At 41.9% G+C, this 25420-nt stretch overlaps 1 protein-coding gene across 3 annotated transcripts in view; it reads right to left on the reverse strand.

Moving 5' to 3' along the window:
- Positions 1–18753, reverse strand: part of LOC110508038 (GMP synthase [glutamine-hydrolyzing]) — a 30346-nt gene extending 11593 nt beyond the window's left edge. For 2 of the 3 annotated variants that reach the window (XM_036964881.2, XM_090224000.1), the window contains exons 1-11: positions 18201–18753; positions 16410–16585; positions 15580–15694; positions 15291–15388; positions 10403–10506; positions 9904–10097; positions 9461–9626; positions 8956–9107; positions 8468–8641; positions 2579–2684; positions 24–139 (exon numbers count right to left, since the gene is read on the reverse strand). In XM_036964881.2, the coding sequence (XP_036820776.1) occupies positions 24–139; positions 2579–2684; positions 8468–8641; positions 8956–9107; positions 9461–9626; positions 9904–10097; positions 10403–10506; positions 15291–15388; positions 15580–15694; positions 16410–16585; positions 18201–18227 (1428 nt within the window). In that variant the 5' untranslated portion in view covers positions 18228–18753. Of the gene's footprint in view, positions 1–23; positions 140–451; positions 544–2578; positions 2685–8467; positions 8642–8955; positions 9108–9460; positions 9627–9903; positions 10098–10402; positions 10507–15290; positions 15389–15579; positions 15695–16409; positions 16586–18200 lie in introns of those variants that run through there. The other variant, XM_090224001.1, reaches the window with a different exon arrangement.
- Between the last annotated feature and the right edge of the window lie 6667 nt (positions 18754–25420).

Genomic DNA, 25420 nt, shown 5'->3' on the forward strand with positions numbered 1-25420 from the left:
CTAGTGACGCTCTGCTCTCTGACCTTTTTGACCATGGCAGAGAAGTCTGTGATGATCTTGAGGATGTTGTTGGTCTCAGCAAAGTCCTTACAGATGTAGGGCTCATCTGCACAGATCACTCTGATGGCCAGGCCAGGACCTACAGGAGAGGGTTTACAATACAGATCACTCTGATGGCCAGGGCAGGACCTACAGGAGAAGATGGGTTAACAATACAGATCACTGATGGCCAGGACCTACAGGAGAGGGTTAACAATACAGATCACTGATGGCCAGGACCGACAGGAGAAGATGGGGTTTACAATACAGATCACTGATGGCCAGGCCAGGACCCACAGGAGAAGATGGGGTTAACAATACAGATCACTGATGGCCAGGCCAGGACCTACAGGAGAAGATGGGGTTAACAATACAGATCACTCTGATGGCCAGGACCTACAGGAGAAGATGGGGTTAAAAATACAGATCACTGATGGCCAGGCCAGGACCTACAGGAGAAGATGGGGTTAACAATACAGATCACTCTGATGGCCAGGCCAGGACCTACAGGAGAAGATGGGGTTAACATTAAAGCCATAGACATTCTGCAAAACATTCTGCCATGTTCGTTCTAAATGTTCCATGACTATATACAGTTGAAGTGGGAAGTTTACATACACCTTAGCCAAATACATTTAAACTCAGTTTTTCACAATTCCTGACATTTAATCAGAGTAAAAATTCCCTGCCTTAGGTCAGTTAGGATCACCACTTTATTTTAAGAATGTGAAATGTCAGAATAATAGTAGAGAATGATTTATTTCAGCTTTTATTTCTTTCATCACATTCCCAGTGGGTCAGAAGTTAACATACATCCAATTAGTATTTGGTAGCATTGCCTTTAAATTGTTTAACTTGGGTCAAACATTTTGGGTAGCCTTCTACAAGCTTCCCACAATAAGTTGGGGGAATTTTGGCCCATTCCTCCTGACAGAGTAACGGAGTCAGGTTTGTAGGCCTCCTTGCTCGCACACGCCTTTTCAGTTCTACCCACACATTGTCTATAGGATTGAGGTCAGGGCTTTGTAATGGCCAATTCCAATACCTTGACTTTGTTGTCCTTAAGCCATTTTGCCACAATTTTGGAAGTATGCTTGGGGTCATTGTCCATTTGGAAGACCCATTTGCGACCAAGCTTTAACTTCCTGACTGATGTCTTGAGATGTTGCTTCAATATATCCATAATTTTCCTACCTCATGATGCTATCTATTTTGTGAAGTACACCAGTCTCTCCTGCAGCAAAGCACCCCCACAACATGACGCTGCCACCCCCGTGCTACACAGTTGGGATGGTGTTCCTCGGCTTGCAAGCATCCCCCTTTTTCCTCCAAACATAACAATGGTCATTATTGCCAAACAGTTCTATTTTTGTTTCATCAGAGCAGAGGACATTTGTCCAAAAAGTACGATCTTTGTCCCCATGTGCAGTTGCAAACAGTAGTCTGGCTTTTTTATGGAGGTTCTGGAGCAGCGGCTTCTGCCTTGCTGAGCAGCCTTTCAGGTTATAAGACTCGTTTTACTGTGGATATAGATACTTTTGTACCCGTTTCCTCCAACATCTTCACAAGGTCCTTTGCTATTGTTCTGGGATTGATTTGCGTTCATCTCTAGGAGACAGAATGTGTCTCCTTCCTGAGCGGTGTGACGGCTACGTGGTCCCATGGTGTTTATACTTGCGTACAATTGTTTGTACAGATGAATGTGGTACCTTCAGGCATTTGGAAATTGCTCCCAAGGATGAAACAGACTTGTGGAGGTCTACAATTTTTTTTCTGAGGTCTTGGCTGATTTCTTCTGATTTTCCCATGATGTCAAGCAAAGGGGCACTGAGTTTGAAGGTAGGCCTTGAAATACATCCACAGGTACACCTCCAATTGACTCAAATTATGTCCATTAGCCTATCAGAAGCTCCTAAAGCCATAACATCATTTTCTGGAATTTTCCAAGCTGTTTAAAGGCACAGTCAACTAAGTGTATGTAAACTTCTGACCAACTGGAATTGTGATGCAGTGAATTATAAGTGAAATAATCTGTCTGTAAGCATTTGTTGGAAAAATGACTTGTGTCATGCACAAAGTAGATGTCCTAACCGACTTGTCAAAACTATAGTTTGTTAACAAGAACTTTGGGGAGTGGTTGAAAAACTAGTTTTAATGACTCCACCCTAAGTGTATGTAAACTTCTGACTTCAACTGTATATAACATTCTATTGTGTGTTGGTCCTAAATGTTCCATGACTATATATAGAACATTCTATTGTGTGTTGGTCCTAAATGTTCCATGACTATATATATATATATATATATATATATATAACATTCTATTGTGTGTTGGTTCTAAATGTTCCATGACTATATATAGAACATTCTATTGTGTGTTGGTTCTAAATGTTCCATGACTATATATAGAACATTCTATTGTGTGTTGGTTCTAAATGTTCCATGACTATATATAGAACATTCTATTGTGTGTTGGTTCTAAATGGTCCATGACTAATATATATAAGGTTCTGCCCTGTGTGTACGGTGGGGTACTAACCAGGGAAAGGATGTCGACAGACGATGTCCTCTGGCAGTCCCAGTTCTCTGCCCAGTGCCCGAACCTCATCCTTATGGAAGTCCTTCAGCGGCTCAATGACTTTTCCCTGGAGGGAGTGAGAGAGGAGACAGCTCAGACCAGAGTTGTGGACTCAAGTCGCATGACTTGGACTCGAGTCACAAATTTCATGATTTGACAGAAAATAATAATAACTTCAGAATTGACTTGGACTTGAGACGGATGACTTGAAATTATTTGGCCAAGATTTGTAATGTTTTGTCATTCATTTTGTGGCACAGAGTCGAAGTGAATAACTCTCCACGCAGCCAGAGACTGTATCGGACTTTAAAAAAAGAAACAAAAAAGATTGCCTAATGAAATGCACTCTTCCCCTCTGATTGGACCAGCAAACTGTCAATCAACACAGGACGGGTGAGTTAGCATAGTGGGTTTTGGGGGAATTGTATTTTAATAGGCTACATACATTTAATAGGCTACATTTGTATTTATACCTTGGCATATTCGATCTGGTCACTAACACAGGCCTACGGCATTACACCAAATTCTTGTTTCAAAATGATCACATTTTTGCTTCAGAACCAAAAAGTAGTGCATCTTGACTGTTTACCAGTCATTAGCATTGGTTTTCCTATTTCAGATAGGCCTAGTTTGCGTGGGTTATAATTCTATACCTCAGTGGTGGTACTGTCTGAAGATAGTTGTGATGTTGCACTACCTTTATTTCTGATGAAGATGTAAAAAATAAAGTTAATTAATTATGATATTTGAAATTGACTGCTAACAAATTCCTTTCAGTTCAAACTGCAGGTGGAAAACTATTTCTGTATCTTGCGGTTTTGAAAATGCATCACCACACTGTGTGTGTGTGTGTGTGTGTGTGTGTGTGGGGGGGGGGACGCAAGCTTTGAACCACTCCTTTTTGTGGGTCGTGGGTCAAAACCACTGATCTACCGAACAGATAGCTGATTTGTTATCGGATCAGGTGCAGTGCAAACGTTACATTGCAGGGAGAGAGAGAGGATTGACGTAAATATTGTTTGGTGATAAGAATATGAACCGTTTACTTTGCAAGCTCACCAGCAATGGGGTATCAAGCAACAGTTAACTAGCATAGGTCTGCTGGTATTTTTGTATGTCAAAATTGCTTGAAATTGGCTTATTATGCTTGCATTTGGAATTTGTTGTCTGTAACGTGTGGGTGAATAAGGGAATCTGACAACGTTACTGTCGATGTGCAATGTTTACTTGATCCCTCTGCATTTAATACATGATACATCTTGTGTCACGCTCAATGCAGTCCCCACACACTCCACTTGTAGTCCATTAGTTCCTGGTGAAACACCCACCCAACTAGATTGTCATTAATTAATTATTATATGATCAAAATATGTTGTAGACAAAACAATGAAAAAGGTCTGTCTGGTAACCTCAATAAATAAGCAGATTTGTTGTTGAACAAGTCGTTGCCTGTATAGATTTGTTAAACAAGTCGTTGTCTGTATAGATTTGTTGTTGTTGAACAAGTCATTGCCTGTATAGATTTGTTGTTGTTGAACAAGTCATTGCCTGTATAGATTTGTTGTTGTTGAACAAGTCATTGCCTGTATAGATTTGTTGTTGAACAAGTCAGTGCCTGTATAGATTTGTTGAACAAGTCGTTGTCTGTATAGATTTGTTGTTGTTGAACAAGTCATTGCCTGTATAGATTTGTTGAACAAGTCGTTGTCTGTATAGATTTGTTGTTGTTGAACAAGTCAGTGCCTGTATAGATTTGTTGAACAAGTCGTTGCCTGTATAGATTTGTTGTTGAACAAGTCATTGCCTGTATAGATTGTTGTTGAACAAGTCAGTGCCTGTATAGATTGTTGTTGTTGAACAAGTCAGTGCCTGTATAGATTGTTGTTGTTGAACAAGTCATTGCCTGTATAGATGTTGTTGTTGAACAAGTCGTTGCCTGTATAGATTTGTTGTTGTTGAAGTCGTTGCCTGTATAGATGTTGTTGTTGTTGAACAAGTCAGTGCCTGTATAGATTTGTTGTTGAACAAGTCAGTGCCTGTATAGATTTGTTGTTGAACAAGTCAGTGCCTGTATAGATTTGTTGTTGTTGAACAAGTCGTTGCCTGTATAGATTTGTTGTTGTTGAACAAGTCATTGCCTGTATAGATTTGTTGAACAAGTCAGTGCCTGTATAGATTTGTTGAACAAGTCAGTGCCTGTATAGATTTGTTGTTGTTGAACAAGTCATTGCCTGTATAGATTTGTTGAACAAGTCGTTGCCTGTATAGATTTGATGTTGTTGAACAAGTCATTGCCTGTATAGATTTGTTGAACAAGTCGTTGCCTGTATAGATTTGATGTTCTTGAACAAGTCATTGCCTGTATAGATTTGTTGAACAAGTCGTTGCCTGTATAGATTTGATGTTCTTGAACAAGTCATTGCCTGTATAGATTTGTTGAACAAGTCGTTGCCTGTATAGATTTGTTGAACAAGTCATTGCCTGTATAGATTTGTTGAACAAGTCATTGCCTGTATAGATTTGTTGTTGTTGAACAAGTCAGTGCCTGTATAGATTTGTTGTTGAACAAGTCAGTGCCTGTATAGATTTGTTGAACAAGTCGTTGTCTGTATAGATTTGTTGTTGTTGAACAAGTCATTGCCTGTATAGATGTTGTTGTTGAACAAGTCGTTGCCTGTATAGATTTGTTGTTGTTGAACAAGTCGTTGCCTGTATAGATTGTTGTTGAACAAGTCATTGCCTGTATAGATTTGATGTTGTTGAACAAGTCGTTGCCTGTATAGATGTTGTTGTTGTTGTTGTTGAACAAGTCATTGCCTGTATAGATGTTGTTGTTGTTGTTGTTGAACAAGTCATTGCCTGTATAGATGTTGTTGTTGTTGTTGTTGAACAAGTCATTGCCTGTATAGATGTTGTTGTTGTTGTTGTTGAACAAGTCATTGCCTGTATAGATGTTGTTGTTGTTGTTGAACAAGTCATTGCCTGTATAGATGTTGTTGTTGTTGAACAAGTCGTTGCCTGTATAGATGTTGTTGTTGTTGTTGTTGAACAAGTCATTGCCTGTATAGATGTTGTTGTTGTTGTTGTTGAACAAGTCAGTGCCTGTATAGATTTGTTGTTGTTGAACAAGTCAGTGCCTGTATAGATTTGTTATTGTTGAACAAGTCGTTGCCTGTATAGATTTGTTGAACAAGTCGTTGCCTGTATAGATTTGATGTTGTTGAACAAGTCATTGCCTGTATAGATTTGTTGAACAAGTCGTTGCCTGTATAGATTTGATGTTCTTGAACAAGTCAGTGCCTGTATAGATTTGTTGAACAAGTCAGTGCCTGTATAGATTTGTTGTTGTTGAACAAGTCATTGCCTGTATAGATTTGTTGAACAAGTCGTTGCCTGTATAGATTTGATGTTGTTGAACAAGTCATTGCCTGTATAGATTTGTTGAACAAGTCGTTGCCTGTATAGATTTGATGTTCTTGAACAAGTCATTGCCTGTATAGATTTGTTGAACAAGTCGTTGCCTGTATAGATTTGATGTTCTTGAACAAGTCATTGCCTGTATAGATTTGTTGAACAAGTCGTTGCCTGTATAGATTTGATGTTCTTGAACAAGTCATTGCCTGTATAGATTTGTTGAACAAGTCGTTGCCTGTATAGATTTGATGTTGTTGAACAAGTCATTGCCTGTATAGATTTGTTGAACAAGTCGTTGCCTGTATAGATTTGTTGAACAAGTCATTGCCTGTATAGATTTGTTGAACAAGTCATTGCCTGTATAGATTTGTTGTTGTTGAACAAGTCAGTGCCTGTATAGATTTGTTGTTGAACAAGTCAGTGCCTGTATAGATTTGTTGAACAAGTCGTTGTCTGTATAGATTTGTTGTTGTTGAACAAGTCATTGCCTGTATAGATGTTGTTGTTGAACAAGTCGTTGCCTGTATAGATTTGTTGTTGTTGAACAAGTCGTTGCCTGTATAGATTGTTGTTGAACAAGTCATTGCCTGTATAGATTTGATGTTGTTGAACAAGTCGTTGCCTGTATAGATGTTGTTGTTGTTGTTGTTGAACAAGTCATTGCCTGTATAGATGTTGTTGTTGTTGTTGTTGAACAAGTCATTGCCTGTATAGATGTTGTTGTTGTTGTTGTTGAACAAGTCATTGCCTGTATAGATGTTGTTGTTGTTGTTGTTGAACAAGTCATTGCCTGTATAGATGTTGTTGTTGTTGAACAAGTCATTGCCTGTATAGATGTTGTTGTTGTTGAACAAGTCGTTGCCTGTATAGATGTTGTTGTTGTTGTTGTTGAACAAGTCATTGCCTGTATAGATGTTGTTGTTGTTGTTGTTGAACAAGTCAGTGCCTGTATAGATTTGTTGTTGTTGAACAAGTCAGTGCCTGTATAGATTTGTTATTGTTGAACAAGTCGTTGCCTGTATAGATTTGTTGTTGTTGAACAAGTCAGTGCCTGTATAGATTTGTTGTTGAACAAGTCATTGCCTGTATAGATTTGTTGTTGTTGAACAAGTCGTTGCCTGTATAGATTTGTTGTTGTTGAACAAGTCATTGCCTGTATAGATTTGTTGAACAAGTCAGTGCCTGTATAGATTTGTTGTTGTTTAACAAGTCATTGCCTGTATAGATTTGTTGAACAAGTCGTTGCCTGTATAGATTTGATGTTGTTGAACAAGTCATTGCCTGTATAGATTTGTTGAACAAGTCGTTGCCTGTATAGATTTGTTGAACAAGTCGTTGCCTGTATAGATTTGTTGAACAAGTCAGTGCCTGTATAGATTTGTTGTTGTTGAACAAGTCATTGCCTGTATAGATTTGTTGAACAAGTCGTTGCCTGTATAGATTTGATGTTGTTGAACAAGTCATTGCCTGTATAGATTTGTTGAACAAGTCGTTGCCTGTATAGATTTGATGTTGTTGAACAAGTCATTGCCTGTATAGATTTGATGTTGTTGAACAAGTCGTTGCCTGTATAGATTTGATGTTGTTGAACAAGTCGTTGCCTGTATAGATTTGTTGAACAAGTCATTGCCTGTATAGATTTTTGTCGTTGAACAAGTCATTGCCTGTATAGATTTGTTGAACAAGTCGTTGCCTGTATAGATTTGTTGAACAAGTCGTTGCCTGTATAGATTTGTTGAACAAGTCATTGCCTGTATAGATTTGTTGAACAAGTCGTTGCCTGTATAGATTTGATGTTGTTGAACAAGTCATTGCCTGTATAGATTTGTTGAACAAGTCGTTGCCTGTATAGATTTGTTGAACAAGTCATTGCCTGTATAGATTTGTTGAACAAGTCGTTGCCTGTATAGATTTGTTGAACAAGTCGTTGCCTGTATAGATTTGTTGAACAAGTCATTGCCTGTATAGATTTGTCGTTGAACAAGTCATTCATTGCCTGTATAGATTTGTTGAACAAGTCGTTGCCTGTATAGATTTGTTGAACAAGTCGTTGCCTGTATAGATTTGTTGAACAAGTCATTGCCTGTATAGATTTGTTGAACAAGTCGTTGCCTGTATAGATTTGTTGAACAAGTCGTTGCCTGTATAGATTTGTTGAACAAGTCGTTGCCTGTATAGATTTGTTGTTGTTGAACAAGTCAGTGCCTGTATAGATTTGTTGTTGTTGAACAAGTCGTTGCCTGTATAGATTTTTGTCGTTGAACAAGTCTGTATAGATTTTTTTTTACATGACTTGACCTGTTCAACTTGGGACTCGACTTGAGACTTGGACCTTGTGACTTGAATAATAGTGATTTGGTACCACCTCCGGCTCAGACAGCTCTGATACATGCTTTCAAGGTTGTGTTTGAAGTTTATTTCAGTGTGTGTGTGTACCTCGTCTCTCAGCTTGCGGATGAGTTCTGTGTCGTTGTGGTGTGTTTTGATGACCTCTGCCTTGCCGCTGGCGAGGTGAGAAGCACTCTCTATGAGGTCTGGCCTCAGGGTGCCCTGGGCTAGGAACACCTCCTCCGGCTTCAGGTTCATCTCCCCGATCACCTCATTGGCCACCTACAGACGCCAATCACACACACAGGAAGTCAATTCAATAGTCTTTTTTTTTTTTAGACAGACAGAGACTCACAGACAGACTCTCAGAAAGACAGACAGACAACAGACAAGGACTAAGATAAAGTTTAGGACAGGTTATGATTCCATGTGGAAACTTTTTGAAAATGAACAGATTGATGGGACCAGCTCCGTTGCTAACTAGCATAGCTGGTCCATTGTTCCAAAGAGTTATAGGATATTAGAATTCTCTCGTCTTAACCCTTGTCATCTTTAACCTAGATGACAAACAGGCATGACACACTCATAGACAGTACCTTGACGAAGGTGTCTCCAATGATCTTCCTCTTCTCCTCAGGGTTCGTCGTCATGTTGAGGGTCTTGCTGATGCGTTTCCGTGGCGTCCGGTCCTCGTCGGATATGGGCAGGGTCGTTGTGCCATTATAGAAGGTGTGTGCTGCGTTCACCACTGGAGAGAGAGAGAATTATAGTTTAGTTAGTGATATCTTTTTAATATACACAGCCGGGCACATGTATGCTACATTTGAGTCCATTCTGGACAGGTGTAGCACACCAGCATAGCTTTACCTATCACTTTTAAGGTTGACCCCCAGCTTGGCTTGACCTCTCACCTTTTGAGGATGATGCCCAGCTTGGCTTGACCTCTCACCTTTTGAGGATGATGCCCAGCTTGGCTTGACCTCTCACCTTTTGAGGATGATGCCCAGCTTGGCTTGACCTCTCACCTTTTGAGGATGATGCCCAGCTTGGCTTGACCTCTCACCTTTTGAGGATGATGCCCAACTTGGCTTGACCTCTCACCTTTGAGGTTGATGCCCAGTTTGGTGAGGGCCTCCTCAACGCTCTGGCTCTCCCTCTTCCTCATAAAGCCATTGTCGATGTGCACCGCAATGACCTGCTCCTGGTTCAGAGCTTTGTTCAGCAGTGCCGTACACACCGTGGAGTCCACCCCACCACTCAGCAGAACCTGGGAACAACATTGGACCAGACATGTCAATCAACACAACGCCAGGACTAGAAAAACATTCTTTCATCTCCATCCCCCCTCCCACTCCCTTTTTTTCTCTCTCTCTGGAGGGACAACCTACTTTCTGGGAGCAGAGGAAGTCGATCACATTGTTTCAGCAGAGTGTTTAATAGCTCAGATTAACTTACTGTGCCCTCCCAATGTCTCTATGTTCTATACTATGGGGCCCATGTTGTACACCCACATTCTGCATCTAACCATACTATAGATTCCTCACCAGTACTTTGGACTTTCCAACTTTCTCCTGAATCTCTGTGATGCAGGACTGCTGGCGGTTCTGGACAGTGAAGTTGGAGGTGCAGCCGGCGATCTCAAACAGGAAGTTACGTAATATCTCTGTTCCCCGCTCCGTCAGGTCCACTTCCGGGTGAAACTGCGTCCCATACAGCTTCTTCTGCTCGTTGGCAATACCTGTCAGAGAACAACAGGGGGGGGGGGGCAGTGGTGAGATGTGGGTGATCAAAGACGAGGCGAATGAAGGGATGGAAGAAGGGGATGGGGAGGGAAGAAGGGGATGGAGAGGGAAGAAGGGGATGGAGAGGGAAGAAGGGGATGGAGAGGGAAGAAGGGGATGAGAGGGAAGAAGAGAATGGAATGCCAACGGTCTTCAGGATCACATTGTGTAATTGACTGAACGTAGGGAAGTATGGCAGTAGACTAAATTAGTCTAAAATATAATTTCTTCCAGGCCCAGGACCCTTTCCCAGAATGCTTACCCGCAATGATGCTCCCTGACTGGGCCACCACCTTGAAGTCATCGGCCACCTTGTCCACACTGTCCCCATGAGTCAACAGCACCAGCTCCTCCTTCTTAAGGCCCCTGACAACATCAAGTCACACACAGGGTCAAAGGTCAGACAGGAAGTACATTCACACACACAGGCATAATGAAACCTAAAATAACTCCACCCATATCTGGAACCAGAGGGAACAAAGCAGCAGCCACATTGTGCTCGTGTCTAACTGTGTGTGTCTGAATAACGACTCGCTCGCCGGCCGCTATTCTCTGGACTGTGCGATCGGTGGTGGCAATTTTCCTTTTTCTTCACCATAGTAAGAGGAAAATTCTTTGAGGGAGGAAAGGGTACAGCTGTGACATGGCTATCTCGTTTTACGACCAAGTCAGCTATATCTAAACAGCGACTAATCGTTAGCAAGCTAGCCACCGTGCTAGCTTGCTTTTGTGGTTTTACTTCGACAAGAAAAGTGTTATCCCAGGAGAGACAGCTAAAAGCTGAAGATTCTGGATGCTCCAGTAGACCCTAAAGGCCGTCGAGATGATACAGAAACCCTTGGACCTAGACTTGGAGCGTCGGTACCCACTCGACTACAGCCTCGCCGATGTTAATGGGGGCCTGGTCGGCCCGCCTTTTCCTATAGTCCACGATCAGCCCCTTTGTCTTGCTCACATTGAGGGAGTTGCCTACCCTTACCACCTGGGGGCAGCCCATCAGGAAGTCCAGGTGGATGTTGACCTGTTTTAAAGGTATTACTCACATAGGCTACGGAGAGCGTTATCACAGTCGTCCGGAACAGCTGGTGCTCTCATGCATGCTTCGGTGTTTCTTGCCTTGAAGAGGGCATAAAAGGCATTTAGCTAGTCTGGTAGGCTCGCGTCACTGGGCTGCTCGCTGGCTGGGTCTTCTTTTGTAATCTGTAATAGCTTGCAAGCCCTGCTACATCCGACGAGGGTCAGAGCTGGTGAAGTAGGATTCAATCTTAGTCCTGTATTGACGCTTTGCCTATTTAATGGTTGGTCTGAGGGCATAACAGGATTTCTTATAAGCGTCTGGATTAGTTTCCCACTCCTTGAAAGCGGCAGCTCTAGCCTTTAGCTTGGTGCGGATGTTGCCTGTAATCCACGGCTTCCGGTTGGGATATGTACGCACGGTCACTGTGGAGACAACTTCATCGATGCACTTATTGATGAAGCTGGTGACTGAGGTGGTATACTCAATGCCATTGGATGAATCCTGGAACATATTCCAGTCTGTGCTAGCAAAACAGTCCTGTATGTAGCGTAGCATCAGTGTCATCTGACTACTTCCGTATTGAGCGAGTCACTGGTACATCATGCTTTAGTTTTTGTTTGTAAGCAGGAGTATAGAAATACGGTCAGATTTGCCAAATGAAGGGAGTGAGGGAGAGCTTTGTATGCGTCTCTGTGTGTGGAATAAAGGTGGTCAAGAGTTTTTGCCCTCTGGATGCACATGTGACATGCTGGTAGAAATGAGGTTAAACTGATTTAAGTTTGCCTGCATTAACTTTTTATGGATGCAGGGGCAGTATTGAGTAGCTTGGATGAAAAGGTGCCCATTGTAAACGGCCAGCTCCTCAGTCTCAGTTGCTAATATATGCATATTATTTTTAGTATTGGATAGCAAACACTCTAAAGTTTCCAAAACTGTCAAAATATTGTCTGTGAGTATAACAGAACTGATATTGCAGGTGAAACCCAGAGGAAAAACAAAACAGGAAGTGGCTTCTATTTTGAAAACTCCATGTTCCATAGCCTCCCTTTGCTGGATTTAAAGGGATATGAACCAGATTCCTTTTCCTATCGCTTCCTCAAGGTGTCAGTCTTCAGACATAGTTTCAGGTTTTTATTTTGAAAAATGAGCCAGAACAATAACATCGCGTCAAGTGGTCACAGGAGTTTTGCTCGCGCAACAGAATTTGGACAGCTATTGTTTTTCCCTCTCCTACTGTGAAAGACATTTGCGGTTGATATATTATCTATTATATATTTTAAAAACAACCTGAGGATTGATTATAAAAACGTTTGACATGTTTCTGTGGACATTATGGAAACTATTTGGAATTTTCGTCTGCGTTGTCGTGACCCCTCTCTCCTGTGGATTTCTGAACATAGCGTAACAGAGTTATTTTGGATATAAAAATTATCTTTACGGAACAAAAGGAACATTTGTTGTGTAACTGGGAGTCTCGTGAGAGAAAACATCTGAAGATCAAAGGTAAACTATTAATTTGATTGCTTTTCTGATTTTCGTGACCAGGCCTACTGATGCTAAGTGTACTTAATGTTTTGTCGTGCGATCGATAAACACACAAAAACGCTTGGATTGCTTTCGCTGTAAAGCATCATTTCAAAATCTGAGACGACAGGTGGAGTAACAAAAGGCTAAACTGTGTTTTCCTATATTGCACTTGTGATTTCATGAATATAAATATTTGTAGTAATATTTATTGAATGTAGCGCTATGCTATTCAGCGGTTGTTGATGACACTTATCCCGATAGGGGGATTGCAGCCATAACAAGTTAAAGTCCCCGGCCACTTGGAGCGCCACTTCTGGATCAGCATTTTCTTGTTTGCTTATGGCCTTATACAGCTCGTTCTTAAGTTGGGGTGCGACCCACGAGGGCAAAACAGTGAGTGGGGACCCCATCTCCATCTTATACACATAAACAGCCTGGAACTCCTTGGGGTGTCCCTAGCATTAAAGTCTACTCTCCCATTTCTGGAGGGTCGTCATGTTCCTAGTCATAACAGACAACACCACTGTTGTGGCTTACATAAACAGACAAGGGGGACTGCGATCCCTTCACTTACACACACTGATACACTGACTGAATATGTGGAGCAGTTTGCATCTCCAGTCACTGAGACCTAGTCATGTACCGGGAGTAGTGAATCTTGGGGCAGATTTACTCTCCATATGAGGAGTGGAAGCTCCACCCAGAGGTAGCCAATCAGGTTTGGATGCACTACGGCACCCCAGCAGTGGAGCTTTATGCATCGATGGAGAATAAACACTGTTCCTGAGGGATCGAGACGCACCGATAGGATTGGACGCATTAGCGCACGAGTGGCCACACATCCTCCTGTATGAATTCCCCCGACTGGCCCCGATTTCCCTCACCCTAGCCAGGGTAGGTCTCTCATACTAATAGCGCTGCATTGGCCAGAGAAACACTGGCTAACAGAGATCAGTCAACTACTATGTGGTCAACCGCTGCCCCTCCCTCTGTGTCGGGACCTACTGTGCCAGGCGTGCGGGGCGATGTTCCATCCTCACCCGGAACGGTTCGCCCTCTGGGCTTCCCCCAAAATGTAATTTAGACTATTGAGAGTGCTGGAGCCTTATCCACCAGCTCCCTTTATGATTGTAAACAACACGTGTTTGAGGAATGGTGCAACAAGTCACAGACGGTGTCATTCCAGTGCTTTGTCTCTATAATCATGTCATTTCTGCAGGAATTATTATTAGACAAAGGCTTTTTCTATCATTAAGGTATCAGGCAGATATTTTGGCTTGTCATGTGGGTTTTGGGAGCACGACACTTTTACGACGGGTGCCTGTCGTTTGTGTCCAGTGTCCAAACAGCGTTCCCCGTCGTGGGACAGTCGTTTTGGATGCTCTATGCCAACAGCATTTTGAGCCGCTGGATCAGGTGGATGTGAAGATGCTTTTAATTAAAGACAGCTCTATTACCAGCACTGTCCCTCTGCCAAGCGTGTAAGTGACATTCACGCACTCGCAGTACACTCGTCATGTGCAGCTGGCACCCAGTAACGATAGTATCATTGTGGCCTAACCCCTTGCCTTTATCCCGAAGGTTATTAATCCAACTTTGATGCGTCTTCCCCTCAAGCTGATAGATTTTTTTTTAGCCCCCCACTGTTTTCCTCTCCGGGTGCATATGTTGTGCCCAGCACTCTACGTATATACATGGACAGGACTAAGGGGTTTAGAAAATGTCATTAGATGTTCATTTCCTGGCTGAAACCTTACAACGGTGAAGCGCTCACAAAACAGCACCTATCCCACTGGATAGTGGGGGCCATTGCTTTGGCCTACACAAGTAAGGGTGTCCTGCTGGCCTATGGCTCATTTCACTAGAGAAATGGCTACATCCCGGGCTTTATTTAAGGGCATATCTATCCAAGATATTTGTTTATCAGCGAGTTGGGCTTTGCCACGTACATTTGCAAAGTTTTATGGGCTTGATGTCACTGCACCGACCCTGGCGCATACTGTTTAACGTGTAGGATCTTCTCTGGGGCAGGGCTCATTGTGTGGTGTATTGCACAGGGCAGTCGGTCGTCAGGATAAGCTTGTCCGGCAATACGGGAGTCAGATTATCCCACAAGGGAAATACCGAAACTGATACTCGAAAGAGAACGTTAGGTTACGACCGTAACCCCGGTTCTCTGATAGCACGAGTGAGGTATTTCACCAGACCACCAACCTTGCACGAGCAACGAAGAGGCGTGGCTTATTTTTTGAATGACTCAAGAGACGCTGCGTCAGAGCTTTTTAATAGGGTAGGAGGGATGCCCCCCCCCCCCCCGACATCCAGCCTATCACAGCTGGCGTAGTGTAATCAAGGTGTTTGACTAATACACTGGGGGCGTATCTCATAAGCGAAATACCCAAAACGAATACTTGAAAGAGAACTGAAGTATGTGACGGTTGGAATGTTGATCCAGTTCACATCAAACACATGGCTCTGGAACAAACCAATCAAAAAACACCTGTTTTTGCTCTTCTAACCATTAACCTATTTTCTCAGAGTGGTTACGGTGAAACCACTCTTTCTATCTGCCTACACCGAAGAATCTTGAGTTCTTCCAACCCACCTGAAGAGAGAACAGGTGTTGTCCAGTCCGATGTTGAACACTCCATCCTCTCTCACACTCTTCCTGTGCACTGTTCCTCCAAAAACCTTATTCATCATCTGTGGAGAGGACAATTGATCATTAGCCTCTTATATCTGCATTTTGTACTGATTGAAAGACCTCCTTTCATTTGTATGTGACGTGTACATAAGAACGTGATTCTTAGTGGGTTTTATCCAATTGATCGGTCTTATGCTGAGGTTTTCTGGGGGGATGTTTCTTGCGTGTGTATTTCTCAGGGCCCTCCTACCTGCATTCCATAGCAGATACCCAGGACAGGCTTTCCAATGGTGAATATGGCAGGGTCAAACCAGGGGGCATCCTCAGCATACACAGAATTAGGACCACCAGAGATGATGATCGCCCTGGAGACAGAGAAAAGGGGGAGGAAAATAAAAAATAAATAAGGTAGAAGGAAGGAGGATATATATTCAAAGGCAAAAGACAAACAATCAATGTCATCATACACAACAACAGAGTAGTCATTTCATACTAATAGTATAGACATGGACAGAGTATACAGCCGTTTGAAAACCCCACCGCTCTCTAGTGTGCCCATAGTTTAGACATTCTCTATTGTCTGTTCATACTGAAGCATTCCAAAAAGGTGTGTGTGTGTGTGTGTGTGCGCGCATCTATTCTGTAGGGGTGGAGAGACGATTTCGCAAACTGTAATGGAAAAATAGTTTCCCCTAAAAAAGCCCTCCCTGCAGAGTTGGGGACCTCTCCTAAGCAGTAGAATACAGTGTAAACACACTTCCTCCTAGGTCAGATAATACAGTAATATACAGTAACATTTCATATATTTACAAAGACCTGCTTAGTCTAGACACTGGTTTGTGTTCCTTTTGTATAGGGCTCCAGGCTCGCTCACAGGTTGTCCTGACCCCTATGTTCCTCCACAGACGATGGACAGATACAGAAGAGATCTTGGGAATTATCAGTGTCATTGTTCTGACAGGTTCTCTGTCTCACACCTACAGTAGATATGTATGTTCTTGTTTATTTCAAAATGTTTGGTCCAGGTTCATTGACTTGTAAATGCCACCCAGGTGCAAGTGTGATGTCAGTCAGTCTCACCTGAAGCCTTGTTCTCTGATGGCGAAGGCTGGCGTCTCTAGTGGGAGGATCTCTGAGCGGACAAACAGCTCTCTGACCCGCCTGTCAATCACCTTGCCGTACTGAGCCCCGGCATCCAGGATGACAACTGCCCCCTCACATGAACCATTCTGAGGCTCAACGCTGCTGATGTCCAGCTGGGGGAGAAAGAACACACATCCACACACACTGTCCTGACCACGTACGAACACTCAATCAGGATAACCACATAGGCCTACGTGTGGAATAGCCTTCAACCATGTTGTTTTTAATGAAGATACAATAGTCTATATTCCAAACACAATGGTTGAACCAACGGGTGTTCAAAACACGTTGCAAAACGTTAAATTAATTCATAGACAGACAAAACCCATTTGCGATGGTGAATGGCCCCACTTTGCTAACCTCACTGTGAGGAACGGGATTCATTAAGGCCAGAACACAATTTGAGACATGTGAGTCTCAGTACTGAGAAGAGGACACGCAGAATCACGAGTCACACAGAAGCTAGGGGCCTGAGCATGGTCCAGTAGGGACCAGCTTTAGTAAACTGTTCAGTCAAGTAGGGGCTTTAACCTGCCTTTTGAGATTTCTAGTGACCAGATAGACGCTTCAAGACATGATTCACAGGCCAGTGGACGTTACTCTAGGATAGATATCATAACAAATTGTTTTGCAGTTAAATCTATAGCCCGCCCCTTATGCATGACTTATGTAGACAGCCATTGATTCATTGATATGGCAGTCAAGTGTTATCAAGAGAGATAGTGATTTTAAGACCGTCACTATGGTTACAAGCTTAATATTCCTATCAAAACTACATTTCTCATTCAAAACATTGGGGCATTAGATATGGGAGGGAAAAATCAAATGCACTGCTCTAGTAGTAAATTGTGAAGTTGAGTAGCGTGTCCCCACGTGGTTTCTGACACTCCGCACTTCCGTCAATGAAAAACAACAGGCTTTCGCTCGTGTATCAAGTACTGCAAGTGACACCATTAAAGCCCTAAAACTGCGAACCACACATTGCATATAAAACCGCGTCGATATTGGATGTGGAGTTGTTATACTGGGCCTGCTTTCCTGGAGAAAAGTCAAATGGAGTACTTATGGATATAAAAAACAATACGATGGTTGGCCTATGCTGCAGCTGGCACAACTGTGTGGTGGGTGGACAGACTGGAGACCGGGCGCTAGCTGGCTAGTCATAGTTAGCTAGCCACCAACCCGATTGTTTCTGTTAAATAACCAAAAAACAATATGCATGCTCGTAACACAATCTCGCACTGTTGCTACGAAGTTGAAATATACAAAGTCCACGATCATCTGTAACTACACTGCTAGCTATTATGCTAGGGAGCTAACAATATCGGGCTATTGCTAACGTTAGTTGGCTAACTACAGTAGTCGATATCCAGCTGTGCGGCTGCAGCTAGCTAAGCTACATTTACACGCGGCTTCTGCTAGCAATGTCTACACCATGAAAGATGCAATAGTGGCATAAAAGTTAAATTCACTATCTGCCGGAGGTTTATAAAAGCCTCAAAAACATACATTTAAAAGACGAGGCAACAGGCATGAAGACAGGCATCTCCGACGGGGGTGCACGCACGCCGCAAGTTTGCTGAAAACACGACATAGGCCGTAGCTAACCGGGGACTCCCAGCGCCCATGTCCCGCAGCCGACAACCACCGACAGACAGCCGATACACATTGAACGAGAAACGGGATATGTTGCTTCCTTCGCGGCACATAGGCCGTTGTTGGACTGACCTTGGTATCTCCGTTGCACAGAGCCATGGATGAGTGTAGCAGAATGAACTCTCCTCCTCGGTCTTCCAGATAGCACGCAACAGAGAGAGAGAGACTAGTGGTTGCTCGCTGAGTTGTTGCGCTGACGAAAATGTGTGCTAACTAGCGCTTCCGTAGCTACAATACTCACTGGCTGGATGGCTTTCTATGACCGTGCACTGTCCGACCACTTCGCTCAAAGACTGTCGCTGTCCCCTCCCCTCTTGAAGAGTAGGGAGAACTAGTGACTGTCTGCGTGGGAATAAGGGCTTCTAGGGAGGAGTTACTCCTGGATAATTCAGTGGAAAAGTTATATTATGGAAAAGCTGCTGCAGTTTACAAGGGGAATAATTCGCCCTATGTCTAATTATCTATATCACGTGAATAATGTAAATAGTATGTAATTGCTAGCGGACTAAACACCATTCCATGGGGAAAGACGTATCTGGGGATAATTTTGGATCCCTCTGTCTGTGAAGTGTAACAGGAGCTATGAGGGGAAATCCAGACAACGGTATGTCTGGATCATGGGTTCAGCTTCGACTAGAGGAACAGAGTGTTTGTACATTCACTGTGTGTGGTACACTGCACGTAATAGACACATATGAAGAGGAGTCTTCTGACGTTCTGAAAGGGACTGTTAAATTCTCTGCTGTTGGGGTAGATGGAAAATGAACGTGTGAACTTTACTGAATTTATTGTCCCCATGGGGAAATGTTGTTGCAGTGCCAGGTATACCTTTAAAGTGGTGTTTAAATTCAAAACAACCCCGACAATACAACTTTCATAATAGTTTACATACCAATAAAAAGAGACTAGCCTGCTGGCCTTACTGGGTCGATAGGAACATCAGCCCGAGCTATTTAGGAGGGATATCACACCTGGCACAAATTATTGTCTAGTTGTGTTTTTCCTGCTATGGCTGCCCCATACCTGTGCCCAGAGGGGAGTAGTTCAACGTCTGGGTACTGGGGGTGGGGACTTGGTCTAAAATTATTTTGTGAGCCTTGTGACCTTAAAGATCTCATCCAGGCCTGTCTGTTTGACTACAAGTACCTTGCTTGCTGTGGTGATAATCCCTCTCAGCATATTTCTCTGGCTGACAGTGGCATTGCCAAACCAACATATAATACAAAAAGTTAAAATACTCTCAATGAAAGATTTGTAAAACAGAGTCAGTATAATACAATTAACATTAAAAGATCCCAGCTTGTTCAGAAAGTACAGTCTCTGTTGGCTCTTTTTTGTAGATCAGGTCTGTACATTTACTCCACTGAAGCTTATTGTCCAATAGGACACCCAGGTATTTGTATTCCTCTACAATCTCTATGTGCTGACCTTTGATAGATGTTGCAGAGGTAGGTGTTGTACACTTCCTGAAGTCAATGCACATCTCTTTGGTCTTGTTGGTACTGATGAGCAAGTGTGATTCATCACACCACTCTACAAAGTCATTTAGGACCGGGCCATGATGTTCCTCATCATCATGCAACAGCCTGATGAGGGCAGTGTCTTCTGCAAAGTTAAGGTGTTTGTCAGGATGGGAACTAGTACAACTATTAGTGTACAAGAGTGGGGACTAAAACACATCCCCGAGGAGAGCCTGTGTTGGTGGAGCGTATGTCCCACACGTGGGGACCCACCTTGATCCGCTGTCACAAAACCAGCCCTCCATCTAAGGAGAAGTCCCGAATGAGTCTCTGTACCAGAATGTAAGGCTGGATTGTGTTGAAGGCAGAAGAAAAAGTCAACAAACAAAACCCTGACATTGACAAAACCCTGAACCTTTGTTCAAGCTCTGTGTTGTGTACGCTCAGTTAAGTTACACCTGAGGAGGGCAGAGGAGAGGAATCTCACAGCAACGAGACAGAGTGCCACTACTGGAACAAAAGGATGCAACTGTTGTGCTGCAGGGTCCTGTTTCACCCTTTCAGTTTCGTACGGAACATGCTGGTTTGTTCATGTGGGATTATTAGCATTATTTTAATGATGAATCAAATTTGTAAAATAATAAAGAAAGCCGCTGGATATATCATTTGACTCGTGGTTGGATGGTTGCAGTTATCAGGGAGGTTTCTCTAACAGCATCTCTCCCCATGTATCAAATGCTGAGAGAGTGAAATGAGGGGAGAAATGATCCGTTCTAAATGGCAAATTGTCAGAAAAATACTGTAGAAATGAGTAGCACTAGATCAGGCCAAGACGGGGGAAATTATAAGATAAATAAAATGGTTATTATTATGTAGTTACTGTATATAGCCTCACTACTGTATATAGCCTCTCTACTGTATATAGCCTCTCTACTGTATATAGCCTCACTACTGTATAAAGCCTCACTACTGTATATAGCCTCTACTGTATATAGCCTCACTACTGTATAAAGCCTCACTACTGTATATAGCCTCTACTGTATATAGCCTCACTACTGTATATAGCCTCTCTACTGTATATAGCCTCACTAATGTATATAGCCTCGCTACTGTATATAGCCTCACTACTGTATATAGCCTCGCTACTGTATATAGCCTCACTTATGTATATAGCCTCACTACTGTATATAGCCTCTCTACTGTATATAGCCTCACTACTGTATATAGCCTCACTAATGTATATAGCCTCTCTACTGTATATAGCCTCACTACTGTATATAGACTCTCTACTGTATATAGCCTCACTACTGTATATAGCCTCTCTACTGTATATAGCCTCTCTACTGTATATAGCCTCACTACTGTATATAGACTCTCTACTGTATATAGCCTCACTACTGTATATAGCCTCTCTACTGTATATAGACTCTCTACTGTATATAGCCTCACTACTGTATATAGACTCTCTACTGTATATAGCCTCTCTACTGTATATAGCCTCTCTACTGTATATAGCCTCACTACTGTATATAGCCTCTACTGTATATAGCCTCACTACTGTATATAGCCTCACTACTGTATATAGCCTCTACTGTATATAGCCTCACTACTGTATATAGCCTCTCTACTGTATATAGCCTCTCTACTGTATATAGCCTCACTACTGTATATAGCCTCACTACTGTTATTATTCACTGTCTTTTTACTGCTGTTTTTTTTTTATTTCTTTACTTATCTATTGTTCACCTAATACCTATGTTTTACTTAAAGATTGCACTGTTGTTTAGGGCCTGTAAGTAAGCATTTCACTTATTTGGCTGTTGTATTCGGCACACGTGACAAATAATCTTTGATTTGATTTGATATAGTGGACTGTCAATTCAAGTTTGAGGCCTAGCAATCCACCCCAAACCTTCATCCCCCTTTCTATCTGAAACAGTGACTTCTTGTGTATGGGGTTAGCTAACGCAGTGTCACATGCTTTATCCTAGTTTGCCTGTCTGCCTGGTCTGGTCACATGACATTAAGCAGTTTCACATGGTTCTCATAGCTGTGGCATATAGGAGCGTGTGGTCATTCATTATCTTAGACACAGAATGGAGACTCACCCTGGTTGACACAATGGATGCTTTATGTGGTATTTACTTATATTACTATGAAGAGGGGCCCCTCACAACATAGCTCTTGTTTTAGGTCGGGTGAGTTGGTAGGAGCAGAGTGATATGGGCCACAGGACTAACAGTTACCCCTCAAAGGTCTGTTTAAGAAAACATAGGGTGCCTCCCATCTGAACACCTCACCTTGACACTCACTCTTAGCATGAAAATACAAGTAACAGATCCATTCACGAACTGACAAATGATATCAGATTTAGAAAATGTCCTGCATTAATTAAACTGCAGCCTGTATGAAATAAAACTGTTTTCAAACTATCAGTGGAGGGCAGAGGTTTGTTCTGAGGAATTTGCTATTAATGTACCAAAGGATATAGGCTCCATATTGTGAGAGAAATCAGCACCGGGATAAAGGAAAAGCTCTTCAGCAGCCTTACACAATCTCTCATTCTATTCCTTTACCGACACTGCCCTGTCCCACAATCCTTCCCTCTCTATGAGAAAGTGATGCATAAATGTACAATGGTAAACGGGCCAAAAATACTTCTGTGGATAATATTTTACTTGGTTAATTATCACAGTACGAGAGAGACAGGGAGAAAACCTATCTGGGGGTTAAATGATCCCAGTGTCAATGGATGTCAGGTTTCTCTTGAAACTGTATTTGTACCAAATGACCACTAGAGGATGAACGTCAGTCAATTTTGAAAAGTGCTGTTCCCCCTTAGAAAAACAAGACTTATCTTAAATGTAACATTTCTAAGAAAATTGGGGAAAACAGTGTCAAGATTCATTTTAGTGGAAATGTCAAGCAGTAGGCCAATGACTATTACCGCAAACCAGCTGAGTAAACAAGTAAGTACATTTTCCAATGTATTTTTTAAATAATAATCTACTTCTGTACATTATTGTGTGTGGAAGTACATCATTTTTATCCTTTCAGTGTGCCTACTAGTAACTTATAATGTGAGATCAATGGGACATGGAGATGTGATGAAATCCTTGGTGAGATATTACCATGTGTCTCACAGGACATGGGCTCAAAAGACAATGGCAGGTTTATTAGAGACTGAAAATATTTTACATGGGTCCCCAGATCCTCAACAATTTCTACAGCTGCACCATCGAGAACATCCTGACCGGTTGCATCACTGCCTGGTATGGCAACTGTTCGGAATCTGACCGTAAGGCACTACAGAGGGTAGTGCGAACGGCCCAGTACGTCACTGGGGCCAAGCTTCCTGCCATCCAGGACTTATATGATAGGCAGTGTCAGAGGAAGGCCCAAAACATTGTCACCCAAGTCATAGACTGTTCTCTCTGCTACCGCACGGCAAGCGGTACCGGAGCACCAAATTTAGGTCCAAAAGGCTCCTTAACAGCTTCTACCCCCAAGCCATAAGACTGCTGAACAATTAATCAAATGGCCACCTGGATTATTTGCATTGACCCCCCCTGTTTATTATCTATGCATAGTCAGTTTACCCCTACCTACATGTACAAATTACCTCAACTAACCTGTACCTTCGCACATTGACTCGGCACTGGTACCCACATTATTGTTATTTTAACTGCATTGTTGGTTAAGGGCTTGTATTCATCATTTCATGGTTAGGTCTACTACACCTGTTGTATTCATCATTTCACTGTTAGGTCTACTACACCTGTTGTATTCATCATTTCACTGTTAGGTCTACTACACCTGTTGTATTCATCATTTCACTGTTAGGTCTACTACACCTGTTGTATTCATCATTTCACTGTTAGGTCTACTACACCTGTTGTATTCATCATTTCACTGTTAGGTCTACTACACCTGTTGTATTCATCATTTCATGGTTAGGTCTACTACACCTGTTGTATTCAGCATTTCACTGTAAGGTCTACTACACCTGTTGTATTCAGCATTTCACTGTAAGGTCTACTACACCTGTTGTATTCATCATTTCACTGTTAGGTCTACTACACCTGCTGTATTCATCATTTCATGGTTAGGTCTACTACACCTGTTGTATTCATCATTTCATGGTTAGGTCTACTACACCTGTTGTATTCATCATTTCACTGTGAGGTCTACTACGCCTGTTGTATTCAGCATTTCACTGTTAGGTCTACTACACCTGTTGTATTCATCATTTCACTGTTAGGTCTACTACACCTGTTGTATTCAGCATTTCACTGTAAGGTCTACTACACCTGTTGTATTCAGCATTTCACTGTAAGGTCTACTACACCTGTTGTATTCAGCATTTCACTGTAAGGTCTACTACACCTGTTGTATTCAGCATTTCACTGTAAGGTCTACTACACCTGTTGTATTCATCATTTCACTGTAAGGTCTACTACACCTGTTGTATTCATCATTTCACTGTAAGGTCTACTACACCTGTTGTATTCATCATTTCACTGTAAGGTCTACTACACCTGTTGTATTCAGCATTTCACTGTAAGGTCTACTACACCTGTTGTATTCAGCATTTCACTGTAAGGTCTACTACACCTGTTGTATTCATCATTTCACTGTAAGGTCTACTACACCTGTTGTATTCATCATTTCATGGTTAGGTCTACTACACCTGTTGTATTCATCATTTCATGGTTAGGTCTACTACACCTGTTGTATTCATCATTTCATGGTTAGGTCTACTACACCTGTTGTATTCATCATTTCATGGTTAGGTCTACTACACCTGTTGTATTCGGTGCATGTGACAGATAACATTTGATTGTATCACATTAAGTAACAGGCATAAACGTAGGATCCAGAGTGTTATCACTTTTTTTTATTTATTTTATTTTTCTGTTATTTTACTTAAATCCACGGCCCTCTAATTATTAGTCACAATCTACAACTATAATCTATAACTCTTAGATATAATATGTAACACAAAAGTTAAAAGAGACTAGCTATTAGATTCAATATATACAAGTGCCCTCCTTAATTATTGGGACAGGGAAGCATTTTTTCTTCTTTTAGCACTAATCTCCAAATATATGAGGTTAAAGTGCAGACTGTCAGCTTTAATTTGAGGGTATATTCATCCACACCGGGTGAACCATTTAGAAATTACAGCACTTTTTGGAAGTAGTCCCACATTTTATGGGAGCAAAAAGTATTGGGACAAACTTATTGAAATATTAAAATCCTAGGTATGCTAGGTATTTAGTCCCATATTCATAGCACGCAATGCATTTTTTTTAATTTATTTTGAATTTTATTTATTTCACCTTTATTTAACCAGGTAGGCAAGTTGAGAACAAGTTCTCATTTACAATTGCGACCTGGCCAAGATAAAGCAAAGCAGTTCGACACATACAACGACACAGAGTTACACATGGAGTAAAACAAACATACAGTCAATAATACAGTATAAACAAGTCTATATACGATGTGAGCAAATGAGGTGAGATAAGGGAGGTAAAGGCAAAAAGGCCATGGTGGCAAAGTAGATACAATATAGCAAGTAAATCACTGGAATGGTAGATTTGCAATGGGAGAATGTGCAAAGTAGAAATAAAAATAATGGGGGTGCAAAGGAGCAAAATAAATAAATAAATTAAATACAGTAGGGAAAGAGGTAGTTGTTTGGGCTAAATTATAGGTGGGCATACATCAAGCTTGTGACTACACATTCTTTGGAGACATTTTCTGTGTTTTTTTTTGGTTTTGTTTTAGATTATTTTGTGCCCAAAAGAAATTAATGGTAAATAATGTATT

This window comes from Oncorhynchus mykiss, chromosome 27, assembly GCF_057628025.1.
Source record: "Oncorhynchus mykiss isolate SJ-2025 chromosome 27, ASM5762802v1, whole genome shotgun sequence".
NCBI classification, from domain to species: Eukaryota; Metazoa; Chordata; class Actinopteri; order Salmoniformes; family Salmonidae; genus Oncorhynchus; species Oncorhynchus mykiss.